We start from the raw sequence: 16,269 nt of genomic DNA on the forward strand, positions 1-16,269 counted from the left end.
TATAAGTCGCGGTGCCCATCACTGAGCAATATGCATATTTCAGCAGCTTGAAATGACAGTAAGAGACAGCCGGAGGTCCATTCCCACAGAAAGTCAAGTCACTTGAGGGATTGGATTTTTTATTTTCTTATATTCACGTTATCCTTTACAGTATAAATCAAATCATAAACTTTTGTTCGGGCGGGGCCTTAGAAATACGAAAAAAAACAGCTCTTAACAATTAAATCAACTGGCTATCAATGTACAGAGCTATATATTTTTATATATATATATAAATATATATGAATATGGATAATGAAACATAAATTAGTGATTCTTCTGGGATATTTTTGTGAATGTTGTGTGAACAGGATGTGCTGCTCCGTCTCAACTTACAGCGAAAATAAATACTTTAATAATAACGATCCTTGGGGCACACAGTTAGCCCAAGGTTGCAGGTTGCATGAGTAACATACTATAAATGATGAAATTCACTTTAAAACCGTTTTTCCTTTCTACACTTAACTAAGTAGCTTAGAAGACTAAGAGACGTACTCCCATGATTGCCAACGAGCGGTTTTAGGTGTACATATTAACATTAAAATGGAAATGAAATCAGGTGCCGTGAAGGTGCGAGAGTATTGATTCAATGTCCTCGATCTCCACGCTGTGGTTCTGGTTCTGCGTTTCCTTTTGCTGCGCACAGTTTTCTGGGGTTTCCTCAATTCCACCACCACCACCTGCACTGCCGCTGCCCTCTGTGATCAGAGCGGAATTACTGTTTAGATGGAAAAATGGTTAAAAGTTAAAAGATTAATATGGTAGAACTATCTAATGGCGTTTCGAAACCTTGTATTTTTTTATCTTGGCGCCACTTACATGATAGCCACCTCCAAATCGTATTCATCTTGAGGGTCACTCTTGGACGCAGGCTTCTCTGCCAGCGGCGTGGACGTGGCAGAGGGCTGGTTTCCAGCAGCAGCGACTCCTGCTTCCGTTCTACTTGCACATCCGCCCATTGCAGTTGCTCCACTATTGCTAGTCAGGCGGCGTATCCGCTTCTTGGGTATATTACGAATGGCGCTGGCCAGTGGTTGGCCCAAATTTATTACCTGGGCATTGGCTATGCGCATTGTGTGTATTTGATCGTCATCGGTCATAACGCGCATATGATACATTTTGAAATAGCTCGATGGCTGACGTATCATCGGATTGCTGGACTTGGGTCCGTTGTCCGCATAAGAAAAGTTGAAGGTACAGCGATCCTGGCTGCTGCTCAGGCAAATGTCCTGTTCGTAGTCGCTGTCATCGGCATACGGATCGGACGGTGGGTTATGGTCCTGGTGTGTTTCTTGTGGCAGCGGCTGTTCTGGCTGCTTTTGCTCTGGGGATCCCTGTGTAGATTCAGCTTCCGCTACCATTGGCAGTGTCGTTACGTCGGTTACGGAGGCCAACCTGGTTTCGGTTCTTTTCTTTACTGGCTTTTTGGTGGTCGCTTTGGCGTTAATCTTCGTTGTTTCCCCACTATTGACTTTCAAAAGTTCCTCCGGAGCAGGAGCTAATATTTCAAAAATAATAATTAGTTAAAATAGAAATCCATCTTATTTAAAGAACTTACTTTTATTGTCGATTAGCCGTGAGGATCGGCGCATAAAGACGTGGCCTGGCTCATCAGTTAAAGACTTCTTGGGACGTCCACGTTTACATGGTGCCGGTTGTGCAGCAATCTCAACAGCCGCACGGGTTACTTTGGGTTTGACTGTAGTCGTTAATGGCTCTTGTTTTTTGGCTGAAAGATTAAGGGCCATAAGCAATGCGGGATCCAATTTGCTTGTTGGTGGATTTATTGGCGCATCTGTGGGAGCAGCAACAGCTTGAAGGTCAGGATTCTTTGTGGCCTCTACCTTCTGAGCTGGTTCGACTAGCTTTTTGGCCTTTGCCTTAGTTTTGGGCTGCTCCACGTGTTCCATTTTCTTTGGAGACTTCTGAGTGCTTGGGTTGGCCAATTTGGCCGTTTCACGCATGGCAGTGAGCTTCTTAGTGACAGTCTTTTTGGTTTGAGTCCTTGCTGGCTGGGATTGTTCCTTGAACTTGGCCATAACACGTTGGCGTTTCTCGTCTAGCTGTTGGCGTTGATGCTCCTGGATAATTGCAGAGGGTGCTGATGGAGCGGGTAAAATATCAACTTCCTCTGGCGGCGGTGGAGGAGGAGCAGCTGGCGGAGTTACAGGAAGTGGTGGTGGTGGAACAGCAGCATTCTGTCGTGCGGCCATCGGTTCAGGGGGTGGAAGATTGGTTCGCAGTTCCCCACTGGTATTCCCCTCCTGGACTTGTTCCTTGCTTGGTGTGAGCCAATTTCTTATAGGATAGCGCACCTCGCCATCCTGGCTAACCAATTGACCTGGTTGACAGTCAATAGCCAGAATTGGCAGCACTACATCCTGCGAGCCAGATGCTTTCAGCCACTCCTCGTCTTCCGTGCTGCTTATATTTGATAAGTTATCTATGTTGAGTAGCACTTCATCCTTGGGACAGTTCTCATTAACATCCTCGCCCTCTGCCGCTTTCTTATCGCTTTCTTCATTTCCGCTTTGAGAACTATGCGAGGAAGATGAACTAGACGACGAACTACTGGAAGAACTTGAGCTCGAACTAGACGAAGACGATGAACTGGTCACTGACGAGCTAGAACTGCTAGATCCCTCAATGATGGCCTCGGGCAGGCCTGGCAAAAGTTTGTAGTGTGGAAGCTGCTGCTGATCCGAAGGAAAAGAACCAGCGGCAGCCGATTCCGCACTATCTACAGCCTCGCAACCAAAAGATCTAACTCGTCGAAGGACAGTGGGTTCTAGGGATAGCACAACGGGTTGCTTCGCATCCTCCGGAGTGCTCTTTGAAACCATTTCCTTTTGCGTGGCATCACCCTGATTTGGCTCAGCATGCTCTTCATTTTCTGTGTCTGTTTTTATAGGTGTCTCCTTATTGTCCTTATGCTCCGCCTCCTGATAAGGACTTTCTTTCCGAGGTCCACTTGCTAACTGCTCCTTTTCCTTTAATGGAAGATCATTTTCCTGCAAAACTTCTTTCTCAGATACTCCTTTCTTTTCCTTAGACCGAACCTGAGGTTGTTTTTTCTCCTGCAAATCGTCCCACTGCTGTATTGCGCACTGCGCATTTGCATCCGTGTGCTCTGCTTCATCCGGACGATAATAGGAGCTTCCAGAAGAGTATTCAGTCTTGGCAGCGCTGCCTATTGGTGTTCCAGGCATCTGTCCAAAAGGTGTCAAGCGAAATCCAGGAGTGATGGCGCTTAACTGGGGCGTATCCATAATACTTTTCGTATCCGAACCAAAAAGGAAACTGCTGCTGGGCAACTTACTATATGGAGTGTCTAGCGGTGCGATAGCCATTCCTGGAGTTGGAGGGATGGCGGAGACTCCAGCGCCACCTGCTTCCTTTGATGTAGTGTCATCTTCTACTACAACACTTGCTCCTGCTCCAATGGGAGATGACTTAAAAGGTGTATCCAGTAACATGGCTATGTTGGGCCGTACCAGCTCTGCCGCTAACAACTTAACCTGATCCTGATCTCCTTCAGGAGCCCTATCCGCCTCATTTTCCATTTTCTGATCCTTTACGTCGACCGCCACTTGGGTCTCGTCTATAGTTTCCTCAATGGTTTCGTCTATGATTTCCTCCTTTGGCTCAAATGTCTTCTTCTTTTTTAGAGCTCTAGGTTTTTGAGGAGTAACGATCTTTATGCTGATCTTCTCTGTCGAATCTCCGCCAGTCCGCTGCGGTTTCCTGACCTGAGTCTTGTGCTCTGCTTTTGCCTTGGCCACAGAGACTTTCCGGGCTCTAGATGAAGCTGATGTGGGTGTTTCCTTCTTCTTTGGACGCCTCGATCGACCACTGGCCTTCACCTCCTCACGCTTGGAGTTGATCTCACGCAGCCGATTCTCCAGATCAGAGTTAGAGCCCTGCAACTGGCGCTGCCAGGCGACCAAATCGTTTTCTTCAACTGCTTCTCTAGTGGATGAGCCTGCTTCAGTCTTCTCTATTTTCTCTTGCTCCTGGAGATTCTCTTTGCTGGCCTCAGCGCTATCATCGTGACGGGGAGAAGATGTGCTGCATGCGGACTTATTCTTCGGTCCATTTTTCTCCAGATCTTTCACTGTCTTGGATTCTGATTCCGCCTGGGAGATTATCCGCTTGCAGGCTTTGACCGCTGCTTGGCGTTTCTGTTTTCTTTTCGGCGTGGCAACCATCGTAGGAGCTGGAGCTGAAGCTGCTGGCGGAACTGCAGCTGGTGGATTGGCCCTGATCACCGTTTGGTTGCTGCTCTCCTCCATTGCAAACAGTGGTGGCACACCACCAAGTCCCTCATTTGAGCTTAAATCGCAGGCTGTCTGAATAATCTCCACATGATTGATAATTGGCTTCTCTTTGGCTTTGGCCAGCAAACAAGGTCGCCTAGTGGAGAGCGGCGTATTAGGATGAAGGACGCCGCCAGGAGGAATCTTAGGGGAGAAAGTTAAAGTTCGTACATGCGAAGTTCTTTTTCTGGGAGTGGATAAGCTTCGGAAGGCCTTTACATTGATTATCCCCGCAGTGGAAGGTGTACCTCTCTCCAAAACTTGTCGAGAGGAATCCAAAGAGGCTGGCGGAAGCTTTTGCTGCTCCTCCTCCATTTGTTCCTGTTGTTGATCCTTTGGTGTCACTCCTTTGATTGTTTTTTTCTCAACTTTCGTTTCTTTTATCAACTGGACAGGCGGTACCGCGCTTAACGGAGGTGGTTGTTTCTGTGCGCTGTTGATGATAATTGAATTAGGAGGCAGTTGATTGGCGGACAAAGTAATTGGTTCCGGCAAGGAGATCTCTATGTGTGGGTCATCTATGTTGGCAAAGGCATCCGGCCCGAGTTGCTGGGCCACCCACTCGTTGTTTACCAGGAATGGAAGGTGCGACAGAAGTCCGCCGTTCGAGAGGTACATGGGAAACGTCAACTGTCCGGTGGTGGCGTCCACACATACCTGACCAGCAGCCGCCGCCTCTGCCTCGGACAACATGGACGCCGGATCGGCAAAGTTAAGATTCAAGCCATCGCTGGTGAAGCTGACATTGGACGTATCCATGCCAGCAACTATTTTTTGGACACTTTCGTTAGAGTTCAGCACTATGAGCTTTGAGATGGAGAAGTTCGGATCCGCGTTAGTTCCAGTGGTGGCTGCTACGGCGGTGCGAATAATGAGCGGAGTTTGCGGTGGTACGGGATCAGTAGGCTGTTCTACACAAGGCACCTGCACTGCGGGAGCGGAAATGACAGCATCAGTCGCTGCCGTACTGGGGTCAGACACGCCAGAAGCTTCTTGGTTTGGCAGAGGGTCATCCCCGATCACTACTTCTTGAATGATACGATCGAACGAGGGATCCTTTTCAGTAGCCTCAAGTATATTCTTCACCAGACCGTCCAGCATTGCGTCACAACTTACCGCCGGATTGGTCACAGTCACCGTCTGCAGCGCCACGTTTATGTTCTTTACCAGCGTATCCTGGAAGTCCTGATTCTTAATTATCGCACTGGCCAATTCCTGAAAGAAAAATTATTGGGTTAAAGTTTGAATGATGGTGATGTGGTAGTATTTGCGTTTTTCTAATATACAAGAAGCATCACAAGTTGGTCAGTTAATATAGTGCCGACTAAAAAAATCCACATTTAATAGCATTCCTACTTACAGGCATACTTTGTGGTGTGAGCAGGAGAGGATTCGTCTCAACGTGACCCTGACGTGGTGTGGAATTGTTGCGAGGCCCTGGGCCATTCTCAGAAGGCAGTTCCTCCTCTTCCAAGTCATCGGTCGCCGTAGTGCTCTCTTCGTCCTCCTCCAGTTCCGCCTCCTGGTCCTCCTGACTAGTCAAGAAACTTTGCTTGACCTTCTCGCGGTGAATGCTGCAGAAGAAGTGCGGCGGCAACAGACGCGGCCTTTTGCTGAATGAAGGCGAGGACATGCTATTCACAGGAGATTGCGTACGCCTAGGAAAAAGGGGTAAACAAACAATGTGAACTCTGAGCGGTTTACGGAAGCCAAAAATATATTACAAGCGCCTTCTTTTGCGATCAGACTGTGATATGCTGGGCTCGCCTGGGGTGTTGCTCTCATTACTACAGCTACTCCTTTCGCCGATGGCTATCAGTTCGCTGACCCGTTCGGATAACTTTAGCTGCTGCAGCTGCAAGCGTGTCCCCAGGGGCAACTTTTGCACGGATTCAGCCACTGGAAAGTATACGATTAGGTAAGAACTGTACCGCAGAGAAGGAAGGTCGAAAACTTACCCAAGCCCGTGATCTTTACATGCTCGCAAATAATCTCCTCCAAACCGCCGTTAAGGAAGTTATGCGTCTGCAGGCCCTGTTTGAGGGCCAGGAACTCGTGACGCAGGTGCGGTGATGTCCGACACAGAGTGTGGGCCGCCCTCTTCAGATTCTGGTTGACCAGATAGCCTAAATTGCAACCAGGCAACATGAATATCGTGCTGCAGAGAATCCTTTGCGAAAATTTTAAACACAATAAAACTCACCCAGGACCAAGCGTGCCACATCCGAGTGTAAGACAATCGACTCCATGGCTGGATTTCTCGGCTTAGCGAAGCATCATTATCCACTCTCGCAATTAAACACAAACTCTGCGCTTCCTCTTTTTTCGCGTTTCTTTTTTTGGCTGGGGAACCTTTTTTCCGTGGGAAAGATTAGAACAACCTATATTTCACCGTGACATGATTCAGCAAGCACTAGTTAGTCGGAAATTGGTTGACACTTTATTTTGCAACAGCATAAACACATTTTTCCGCTTATTTGCCGACTATTTTCGTTTTGTTGTTGTCGATGGTAGAGGCGCACTGTACAACACACATAGGTTAGCATAGCATCTGTGTTTTTTTTGCCGCCCGCCAAAACAACGCAACAGGGCTGCCACAGCACCGAACTATCGATATTTTTCGGTTCTTTGAGCTTGGGCATCAAGCGTTATTAATTGTAGCAGTACCAGGGAAAAAAATTTAATGTATGTAAGAAGCTGACAATATGATTTAATCTTAATCTTAATCTAAAAATGGTTTTTTTAAATAAAAAAACTTGTTTGTACCATGGCCGAGGATATTTTTATATCTTTATTACCAAAAGCATATACATTTTCATAAAGTTTCCAACGGAATATCAATAAAACTTGATTTTTAGATGCAATACTTGCCCTTCTTGATCAATAAATTATTGTCATATATTAAATTACATGAATTTAGATATATTTCTAACTAAAATATATATACGGAAGGATGTTACCATTTAATTTAACCACCTTAACATTTTAAATGTTTTCTTAAACTGGTCAAGATCCTGATTATATAAAAATAACTTAAAGTCGATATTTCAAAAGTATCGATATATGATGTTGCAAATACCTGACATCCCAGCCATTTACAGCTAGGCAGTGTTGCCACCGAACGAAGAAATGAAAACCAATTTCAATAAGTAACTTAATTTCCGTGAATTAGGTTCATAGTTTAGCGGCTATAAATGGCTGCCAAAAACACCGAAAAGGAGAAGGGGGAGGGACAGGAGCCCTCCGCCCCAGCAGAGAAACCTGATCCTGTTGCATCCATTGTCTTAACCGATCAAAAGGACAAGGAACCGGCGCCGGAAGAGACATCGCCGGCTAAAAAGGATGGTGGACGTAAAAGAAAGCGTCATTTGTTCAATTCAATTCGAGGTCAAATGGAGTTCTATTTCGGTGATGCCAACTTGAGTAAGGATCGCTTTCTGCGGCGCTATGTTGAGCAGGATCCATGTAAGTAACTTGGTTGCTTTACCAGACAAACAACTCTTAAACATGGCAATCCTTTTAGATGTGCCTTTAGAGGTCTTTCTTACCTTCAATAAGATCAAGACGCTCACCCAGGATGTGCAGCAGATAGCCAAGGCGCTGAGCAACTCCCAACTCCTTGAGTTGGACGATACTAAACTAAAGGTAAAGCGAAAGACCAAACTTCCGGATCACCGTGATGTGAACGACAAAACGCTTTACGTGGAAGCCCTACCCGCAAATGCTAGCCATGATTGGCTCAAGGAGGTTTTCAGCCGCTACGGGCCAGTGGCTTACGTCTCACTGCCCCACTATCCGGGCACTAAGAAAATCAAGGAATTTGCATTTATCGAATTCGAGAAGGACGGTTCCGTGGAAAAGGCCTTAAAGGCTTTTGCTCAAATTCAGGGCGTCCTATCCATTGAAACTGATCCTGGTGAGCTGGCCAGCGTGCGGTCTTTCCAGCAACAGCAGCAGTTACAGCAAAAAACCGAGCAGCCGGAGGCCGAAACTGATCCAGATGAGCCGCCAAAACGAAATCCAAAACGAGAGGCCTCAGACAAGGATCGCGATGACGGGCATGAGGTGAAACGAGTTAAACTGGATGATGACCAGCCTAGCGAAACCTCCACAGCGGAGGAGTCATGCAGTGAAACGGATGTAGAAGCCACAGCGGGGGCTTCCGAAAAGGAGAAGTCAGAACCAACTGAAGGAGAAGAAGCTGTCAAGAAGCGTCGTCGCAAGCGGAAGAAAAAGGTGATTGTAGACAAGCCGAACATTGAGCCAAGTGCACTGGAGCTCAAAGTGCTGCCCAAGACCAGTTGGAGTAGCCTCCGTAACAAGTACTTGAACCTACAGCGTCGCCTCGTAAGCGAGGCTAAGAGCAAGCTGTGGCGGGAGAATCACCCGCAAAACCAGCACCACCATCATCACCAACAGCACCACCAAAACAATCCTAAACCTTCACAACTGCCCGAAGCCGTCAAAGAAGAGGAAACTGCAAGCGAGGTCCAAAGCGATAGTGAAGCTGCAGGAGATGGAGTACCAGTACCAGCCAAGCGACGCAAGGCGGTACACAAGATGAATATGAACTTTTACGGCGCCGGTGGCGTGGAATCCACAAAATCAGAAGAGCCTTCGCAGGAGCGAACACCCCTCTTCAAGTACGAGCCCGGACTGATTGTGGAGTGTTCTCTGTTAGAGCCCTGCACCAATGTCAAAGAGTTTAAGGCTGATATGCGCCAGTATCCGGACATTAAGTATGTTGATATTAAGGAGGGCGACCAGGTGGCCCAACTGCGCTTGGCGACTCCTGGCGCCGCCGAGGAGTTGCTGCGCCAGGTCAACTGTGCCGAGAGGCAGCTGAAAGTGCTATCTGGCCAGCAGGAGGCGCTTTATTGGCGCAAAATCGAGCAGGATCGAGAGGCGAAGCTCTCGAAAAAGGTTCGTGTACAGCAGAAACGTGGCCGGGAGAAGGTTTCCAAGTTGCTGGCCAAACATATCAAGTTTGATGACGGCGATGATGAAGTACAGGCGGCTGCCTTAGATTGAGCCGACTTTTAGTGGGGGTGAGTGTAATTGTAAGATCAGGGTATCAGAAAAAGGTTCTGATATATGTAAAAGAAACAGTTAGCACCTACACATTTGGAATGTAGGCAAATGAATAAAGCAAAGCTGATCAGAAGTACATTTAAGAGTAATAGAAAAAGAATGTAAAATCCACATTTCTAAAACATTTCTTTCAAAGAACTTAATTATTAAAAGTACTGTCAAGAAAAATAAATAAATCTGCAGATTAAAACAGTTATAAAACAGCTATGTACATATAAGAAAACTCCACGCCGTTCGGTCTTACAGGAATAAGAAAGAGATGGCTATAATGAATCTGCTATCAGTTTTTATTTTATTAGCACGATCAAAGTGTAATATTGTTAATTACAAAATTAAAAAAAAAAAAACCTGATAAGTATAATCAGAAGGATACATTTTCTATACAGTATTTAATATTTAAATATTTATGTACATGGTAATGGAAATAAGCTTACGATCTATACTTTTGGCTTACAGTCTTCTTACACATTACAAACCCCAACCCCTTAAAACAAATTTATATATAAAGCGAACCATCCGCTGGCCCCAGATAGTGCATTGAGATGAGCAGAACATCGATTATGGTCCAGACGCCGAGGCCTCCGAAGCTGAACAGCTTGCCAATCCCCTCCTGCCAATGACCCAAATAGAATCGATCGGCTCCAAAGCCGCCCAAAGTGAGGCTAATTAGCAGGGCGGTGCTCCATCGATAGCCTTGCGTCCAGTTGCAGCGTAGGTTGCGAGTAAAGGACCGATTGCCCAGGCATAGCACATCCTGGTGTACGGTGCAGTTGGTCCGAAATAGTTTATCCGTAGCGGAATTGCAACTCGAACGCTGGCCGCAGCTTTGTTGCCACATTTCCGTTTGGTAGCAGTAGCGACAGTTCATTTGCCGCTGGAAACTCCGTTCACCTTGGCACTGGACATTGTTAATAACTTCGCAGGAAACATTTACATCCCGACCGTAGACGCATCCATGGTTGTAGTTGCATCGGATGCAAGGAAAGTGCAGGCGTTCGCAGGGCGTGTCCTTGTCATACGGGCAGAGCATATTATTGTTGTTACCATTGCTACTACTGTAGGCTGTGATATTGTCCAAAAGTCCACCCGCACTTCCACTACCTCCATTTTTAACCACCATGTTGGATACCAAGGGTGGCACATACACCTCGTTATCATTAGCATTCCCATTGCCATTGCTTGCATTGCTGTTGTCCTTATGATCGCCTTTCGAGTCCGTCAAATCCATTTGGTTGCCCCCGCTGGCCGTCTCACTGTTCCTGATCCCTGTCAGCACGAAGATCATGATCAGGACAATAGCCGATCGCATGTTGACAACGATGCACTGCCGTTGAAGCCTCATTTTGGCCAGATAAAGCGGATAACAAGCCGGAAATGTTATTGTTTCTCTTTTTTGTGTGGGTGGAAGTATGACCATCCACTCATGACACAAAAATATCCACCGCGATGAGGTGAGTTAGCCAGCAAACGTAACCTTTTTTCTTCGTTAAAATAAAGAAACATATTTAGCCGTCAATTGATTACTTAATTTCTTTTTATTCCTTTTTAATGATTATTGTTGTAGATGGATTGTTGTGGGTATCAATCCAATATTACTTTTTTTAAAATCAGTTTTACCGCTCAATGCAGTATAATTTTGTTTGAGGGATTTGGTGTACTCAGCATCTGGTCAGACCGCGTCGTCAGCGAAAAAAAAAACCAAAAAGTCGGCGAATTTTTTGCGGTCTCAGTTTGTTGAAAAAAAATAAGATTTTCGTTTGGTATTGTTGCGCTCGGGATAGAAGAATTGAACGCTCTACCGTGTGTGCAGAAAGGGGCAAAAAGAGAAAGCAGTGCAAATTTACAAGCGACTGGAGCACAAAACGGAACTTTTGCTCTTGGCCTCCTCTCCACGCCCCCTCGCCGACGCCCCTCGCCCCCTTATCCCCTTCGTTTTGGACGCCGCCGTTTGTCGTGCATTTTGTTGTTATTTTACGGGACTTCTAGTTTTTTTTTAATATTGTTTTTGTTATTGTTGTAATCTATAACTTATCGGTAACCACGGAATCGGTCGATATATATAGTTATGTCGAAAAACAAGCTGAATCTGGTGCTGCCGCCGGTAAATACGGAGGCAACTGTTGCCGCCGCCACAGTGGCGCCGACGCCGCCATTCAAAACCCCTTCGGGCACAGAGTAAATATAATACATATATTCCTTAATAAATAACTGTTTTTTCGACCATCCATAAACTCCCGCTCCCACTTCATTCCATTTTTCTTTTGACGTCTTATTTATCACTTAAGATTAGAGTATTCCTTCATTCTCGTGTGTCAGGTGGTTAATTAATATCGGCCAATTGATTGATTCGGTGAAATCTAATCCGCCCTAAAGGAAAGAGAGAGCGAAAGAGTGAGAGGGATAAATGTTAGTGTGGGTGGTGTTCCTTTACTGTGACGCACACACACCTACACACCGCAGAATAGGTGCACAGCGAGAAAAATGCAGTTAAAATACTTAAATTTAAAAATAAGAAAATAATAATCACATCTCCTTAAGTGTGGAAAGTTTAGTAGATATGTAAGCGATGTTATATGAGTGTGATAATTAAGTAACGTTTTTATTGCGATATGGCAAATTTATGATTTTGATCTAATTAAAGAAGATATCCAACGTTATGGCTTCGCGATTTCAAAGTGGGATTGATACAAAAGTTTCGAAATACTTCTTCTTTTTCATAACCAATGTATTTCGAATGAATACTTATTTTTGTACGTCATTCTTCATAGGAAAACAAAAAAATTTGAACTTACAAGCAACTAGTCATAGTTTTAACTCTGAATAGACTTTAAACTTGAGGCATCCCATCTCAATCCTCTTCAGTCTCGGCCTTCGTTACATAGGATAGCATATTTCTAAGCCACCAATGTTGTTATTGGTCTAATAAGCACCACCACCACCATCGTCGGCTAAATTGCTAAGGAACTCTGGAACAGCCTGATCAGATCCCTTCGGGATCTTAATCAAGTCTCCTGCAAGAGCACGATTGTGATCAGGATCGAAGAATGAGTACAAAGGAACAATTTTACTGGCACGCCAATTTTATTGGAAAGTTGCCATTTACCCCATTGTACACTGTTACTAACAGTAAGTGTAGAGCTGAGAAACTATCGATGGTCAATATTTAAAGAACATCCTTTTTGTGACGGTCATCATAAAAATTAAAATTACAAGTAATTTAAAATGTTTATTTCAATTTTTTTCTTTTGAGATCAAATTTGTGAACCATTTCAGTATTAAATACAAAATATTAGCCTTAAGCGAAGCATAATCATATGTAGATAAATAAATAGCTATTAGTAAATATACATTGTTAAAAAAAAATTAATTTTATAATTACCGTTTTAAGATTTAGTAAATATATTTCCATGATAAGAGCCACCACAAACCTTTAAGCTAGGTTATCCTAGAATGCATTTTTTCGACAAGATAATGACAAAATACTTTCATTAATGGCTAGGAAATTATAAATTCGATACCTCGATAGTGCCATCGATAGTTTCCCAGCTCTAGTCAGTTTCGGCATGTAATGCTTGATTTTCTTTGCATCGAGGAGGCTATGAGAACTTGCATAGAGCTATCCTTGAAATCACGCAAGGCCTGCTAACGCCGACTCTGGAGTTTGGTCCGCTTTGCAAACTTATTAACTTCATGGTCTGCTTCAAATCGGACCAGGCTCCACCAACTACGCAGAACATAAGAAGATATAGATATTCAACAACTCCCCAGCCGCTAAATGTGGAAATGTTGCAAAAAAATTAAAGTTTGATGGTCCGGACGCATTGGATGAAGCATGAAATGTTCGCATGTTTCACGAAAACCCAAATCCACCATCCTATCGGCCTCATCCAGAATAACGAAGCGCGTGTCCTCAAAGGTTATAAAGCGCTCCACGAAGTCCAACAGACGTCCCGGAGTAGCGATTAGAACGTGGCATCCTTTCGAAATGATCTCGTTTTGATACTTGAATGAGATGCCACCGTAAACAGTACTGATCTTTAGTTGCGAATCAAAGGCAAACTTCCTCGCTTCGTTAAAATCTGAATTGCCAGCTCCCGAGTCAGCGACACAATCAAGGCTTGTTTTCCCATCATACAGCATCATCATTGCGAGGACATGCCTCAAACCAATTTTTACCGTTTTGTCGATTGAAACCATCGCGACCTCCACGACATTCTTCGTCACCACCTTCGCAACGCTCCCCGTGGACACCACCTTCACCGCCATATCCACCTCCGTCGCCTCCACCAAAGGCCTTGCCATTATCGCCAACATCGCTCATACTTCTTCGGATACTTCTTGCTGAGACTTAACCTTGGACATTCTCCCAATCTTCACCAGACTTACTACCTTGGGCATTCTCCCAATCTTCACCAGCATAGGCTTATGATGAGCCCTATGCTGGTGAAGATTGGGAGATTTTGATATAGCTGAGCTATTTCTTTAGTATTGATGTTGCTTGCGAATACATCACAACTACTTAATCCCTTTTCAAAAAGTACAAGGCAGGCGAACAAAGCACTTTACGCAAACTCAGAAGGAAAAAGATAACATAATAACATATGACATTGAAATCATAATAAAATGTAGTTTAGTTTACCTTTTTAACCTTTTGAGTATTCTTTGGGTGGCCTATTGAGAAAATATAATACTCGCTATAAAATATTAAAAAAATTTAAGGACATATGGCGCCAAAATGTAGGCAATGAAATAAAATTGTATTATCTAGGCTCCATTTGTAATCATACGCAGTTTTTAGCTAGATTTTGTATACTCTTCATTATTATTCGAGAAGAAGAATTCCCACCCTTCATCCCATTCCCCACTCTTCAAACTTCCCGCCTGCACATTTTACATTTTCGTTTTGGATCGCAAAAATTCATTAAGAGGTTAAATTAAAGCACACACAGCTTGCTTGGGAAGCCGAAGACGAGCATCGATGCCCTGACGGAAACGCTGGAGGGATTGGACATGGACGACACGGAACGGAAACGGATAAAAGTATTCCTTAGCCAAAAGGAAAAGATAGGCGAGCTGTCGGACGAAGATCTGGAGAAGCTGGGCGAACTGGGATCGGGTAATGGCGGCGTCGTGATGAAAGTCCGCCATACGCACACACACCTGATCATGGCCAGGAAACTTATCCATCTAGAGGTGAAGCCTGCGATCAAGAAACAGATTCTGCGTGAACTGAAAGTCCTTCACGAATGCAATTTTCCGCACATCGTTGGCTTCTACGGCGCCTTCTACAGTGACGGAGAGATCAGCATCTGCATGGAGTACATGGACGGTGGATCCCTGGATCTGATCCTCAAGCGGGCTGGTCGAATACCGGAATCTATTCTCGGCAGGATCACGCTGGCGGTACTCAAAGGCCTGAGCTATTTGCGCGATAAGCACGCCATTATCCACCGGGACGTAAAGCCGAGCAATATTCTCGTCAACAGCAGCGGCGAGATCAAAATCTGTGATTTCGGCGTCTCTGGCCAACTGATCGACTCGATGGCCAACTCCTTCGTGGGCACCCGCAGCTATATGTCGGTGAGTGATCTTATAGTTAATATTTATTTATAGAGTTCAAACTATAGCGACTTTGATTTAGTTTATCGGAACGAAAAGTTTTGTAAAAAATAAGTTTCTATATCATCCAATAAAGCGTAGAAAGAAGAAGAAATTAACAAATGTATGTAGAAATAGTGTTGGATGTAAGAGATAATGGGAGCACAACATTTAAAACGCATGATGGGCGGGAGTGGATTGCCAGATTATATACGTAGATGTAAAACATTGCCAACTATAAAACATTTGCATCACTCACTTGCTAATTGCTCCTTTGTTTCAGCCGGAGCGACTGCAGGGCACTCACTACTCCGTGCAGTCGGACATCTGGTCGCTGGGCCTGTCGCTGGTGGAGATGGCCATCGGCATGTACCCCATCCCGCCGCCAAACACCGCCACCCTGGAGTCGATATTCGCAGACAACGCGGAGGAGGGCGGCCAGCCGACGGACGAACCCAGGGCAATGGCCATATTTGAGCTACTGGATTACATTGTAAACGAACCGCCGCCGAAGCTGGAGCACAAAATATTCTCCACCGAGTTCAAGGACTTTGTGGACATCTGCCTAAAGAAACAACCCGACGAACGGGCCGATCTCAAGACCCTGCTGGTAAATAATCTTTCGTCTACATCGGCACGTCGCAATTTCTGGATATATGTACTTAAGTGTTTACTTCTGTTCTTCTGCAGAATCATCCGTGGATACGCAAGGCGGAAGTGGAGGAGGTGGATATATCCGGCTGGGTGTGCAAGACAATGGATTTGCCGCCGTCGACGCCAAAGCGGAATACATCGCCCAACTAAATGGCTCTGCATCCCGGCCCGCGATCTTCTCTCCTCTCCCATATCCCACATTGCTCTTTGTTCAACATCGCGTTGACGCCGGGCATAAACAACTGAACTATTATTATTATTAAATCGAAAATAAAGAAATCGAAGTCATACCATGTACGATGTGCGATTCTTTACAAAAGGTTGGGGATGTTTTATTACAAATTATCCATGAAAAGTGGCTTTATTTATTTAAAAATCTTTTCGTTTAAAATATGAGAAGAAGTTGAATCAATCGGTTTAAATCGTTTTCTGGAGAAGTACATTTTTGGTGAGAGAAATTTAGGCTGTGTAGTAGTTTTCAAAATTAGATAAGTTTGGGGTTCCATCTCTGAAATTCTCAATATTGGGAATCCCCTTTGAAAATAATTTATTAATGAAGTTTTTGGATGTT

The 16,269-nt window shown here is 44.8% G+C and overlaps 5 protein-coding genes across 6 annotated transcripts; 2 read left to right on the forward strand and 3 right to left on the reverse strand.

Moving 5' to 3' along the window:
- Positions 1-102: 102 nt before the first annotated feature.
- On the reverse strand, positions 103-6,891 carry LOC108103170. Its single transcript, XM_017208556.1, has 7 exons — positions 6,559-6,891; positions 6,314-6,481; positions 6,080-6,254; positions 5,716-6,013; positions 1,598-5,570; positions 859-1,537; positions 103-757 (listed from the first exon to the last, which is right to left on the reverse strand). The coding sequence occupies exons 1-7, from the start codon at positions 6,602-6,604 to the stop codon at positions 595-597; spliced, it is 5,502 nt and encodes a 1,833-aa protein (XP_017064045.1). The 5' UTR covers positions 6,605-6,891; the 3' UTR covers positions 103-594.
- Positions 6,892-7,459: 568 nt separating this feature from the next.
- LOC108103175 (la-related protein 7) lies at positions 7,460-9,636 on the forward strand. Its single transcript, XM_017208561.2, has 2 exons — positions 7,460-7,820; positions 7,879-9,636. The coding sequence occupies exons 1-2, from the start codon at positions 7,550-7,552 to the stop codon at positions 9,384-9,386; spliced, it is 1,779 nt and encodes a 592-aa protein (XP_017064050.1). The 5' UTR covers positions 7,460-7,549; the 3' UTR covers positions 9,387-9,636.
- Positions 9,637-9,719: 83 nt separating this feature from the next.
- On the reverse strand, positions 9,720-10,852 carry LOC108103176 (TM2 domain-containing protein almondex). Its single transcript, XM_017208562.2, has one exon. The coding sequence runs from the start codon at positions 10,786-10,788 to the stop codon at positions 9,943-9,945; it is 846 nt and encodes a 281-aa protein (XP_017064051.1). The 5' UTR covers positions 10,789-10,852; the 3' UTR covers positions 9,720-9,942.
- A 259-nt stretch (positions 10,853-11,111) lies between these two features.
- LOC108103178 (dual specificity mitogen-activated protein kinase kinase dSOR1) lies at positions 11,112-15,993 on the forward strand. 2 transcript variants are annotated; one of them, XM_017208564.2, is made up of 4 exons: positions 11,112-11,621; positions 14,387-15,026; positions 15,328-15,654; positions 15,735-15,993. In XM_017208564.2, the coding sequence occupies exons 1-4, from the start codon at positions 11,512-11,514 to the stop codon at positions 15,846-15,848; spliced, it is 1,191 nt and encodes a 396-aa protein (XP_017064053.1). In that variant the 5' UTR covers positions 11,112-11,511; the 3' UTR covers positions 15,849-15,993. The 2 variants fall into 2 exon arrangements, with proteins under 2 accessions (XP_017064053.1, XP_017064054.1); XM_017208565.2 differs by having other exon boundaries at positions 14,396-15,026.
- Positions 11,645-14,369, reverse strand: LOC108103179 (ATP-dependent RNA helicase vasa-like). Its single transcript, XM_017208566.2, has one exon. It carries the CDS (start codon positions 13,758-13,760, stop codon positions 13,218-13,220), a length of 543 nt encoding a protein of 180 aa, XP_017064055.1. The 5' UTR covers positions 13,761-14,369; the 3' UTR covers positions 11,645-13,217.
- Positions 15,994-16,269: the final 276 nt, after the last annotated feature.

Source organism: Drosophila eugracilis, unplaced genomic scaffold (assembly GCF_018153835.1).
Source record: "Drosophila eugracilis isolate 14026-0451.02 unplaced genomic scaffold, ASM1815383v1 contig_649, whole genome shotgun sequence".
In the NCBI taxonomy this organism is placed as follows: Eukaryota; Metazoa; Arthropoda; class Insecta; order Diptera; family Drosophilidae; genus Drosophila; species Drosophila eugracilis.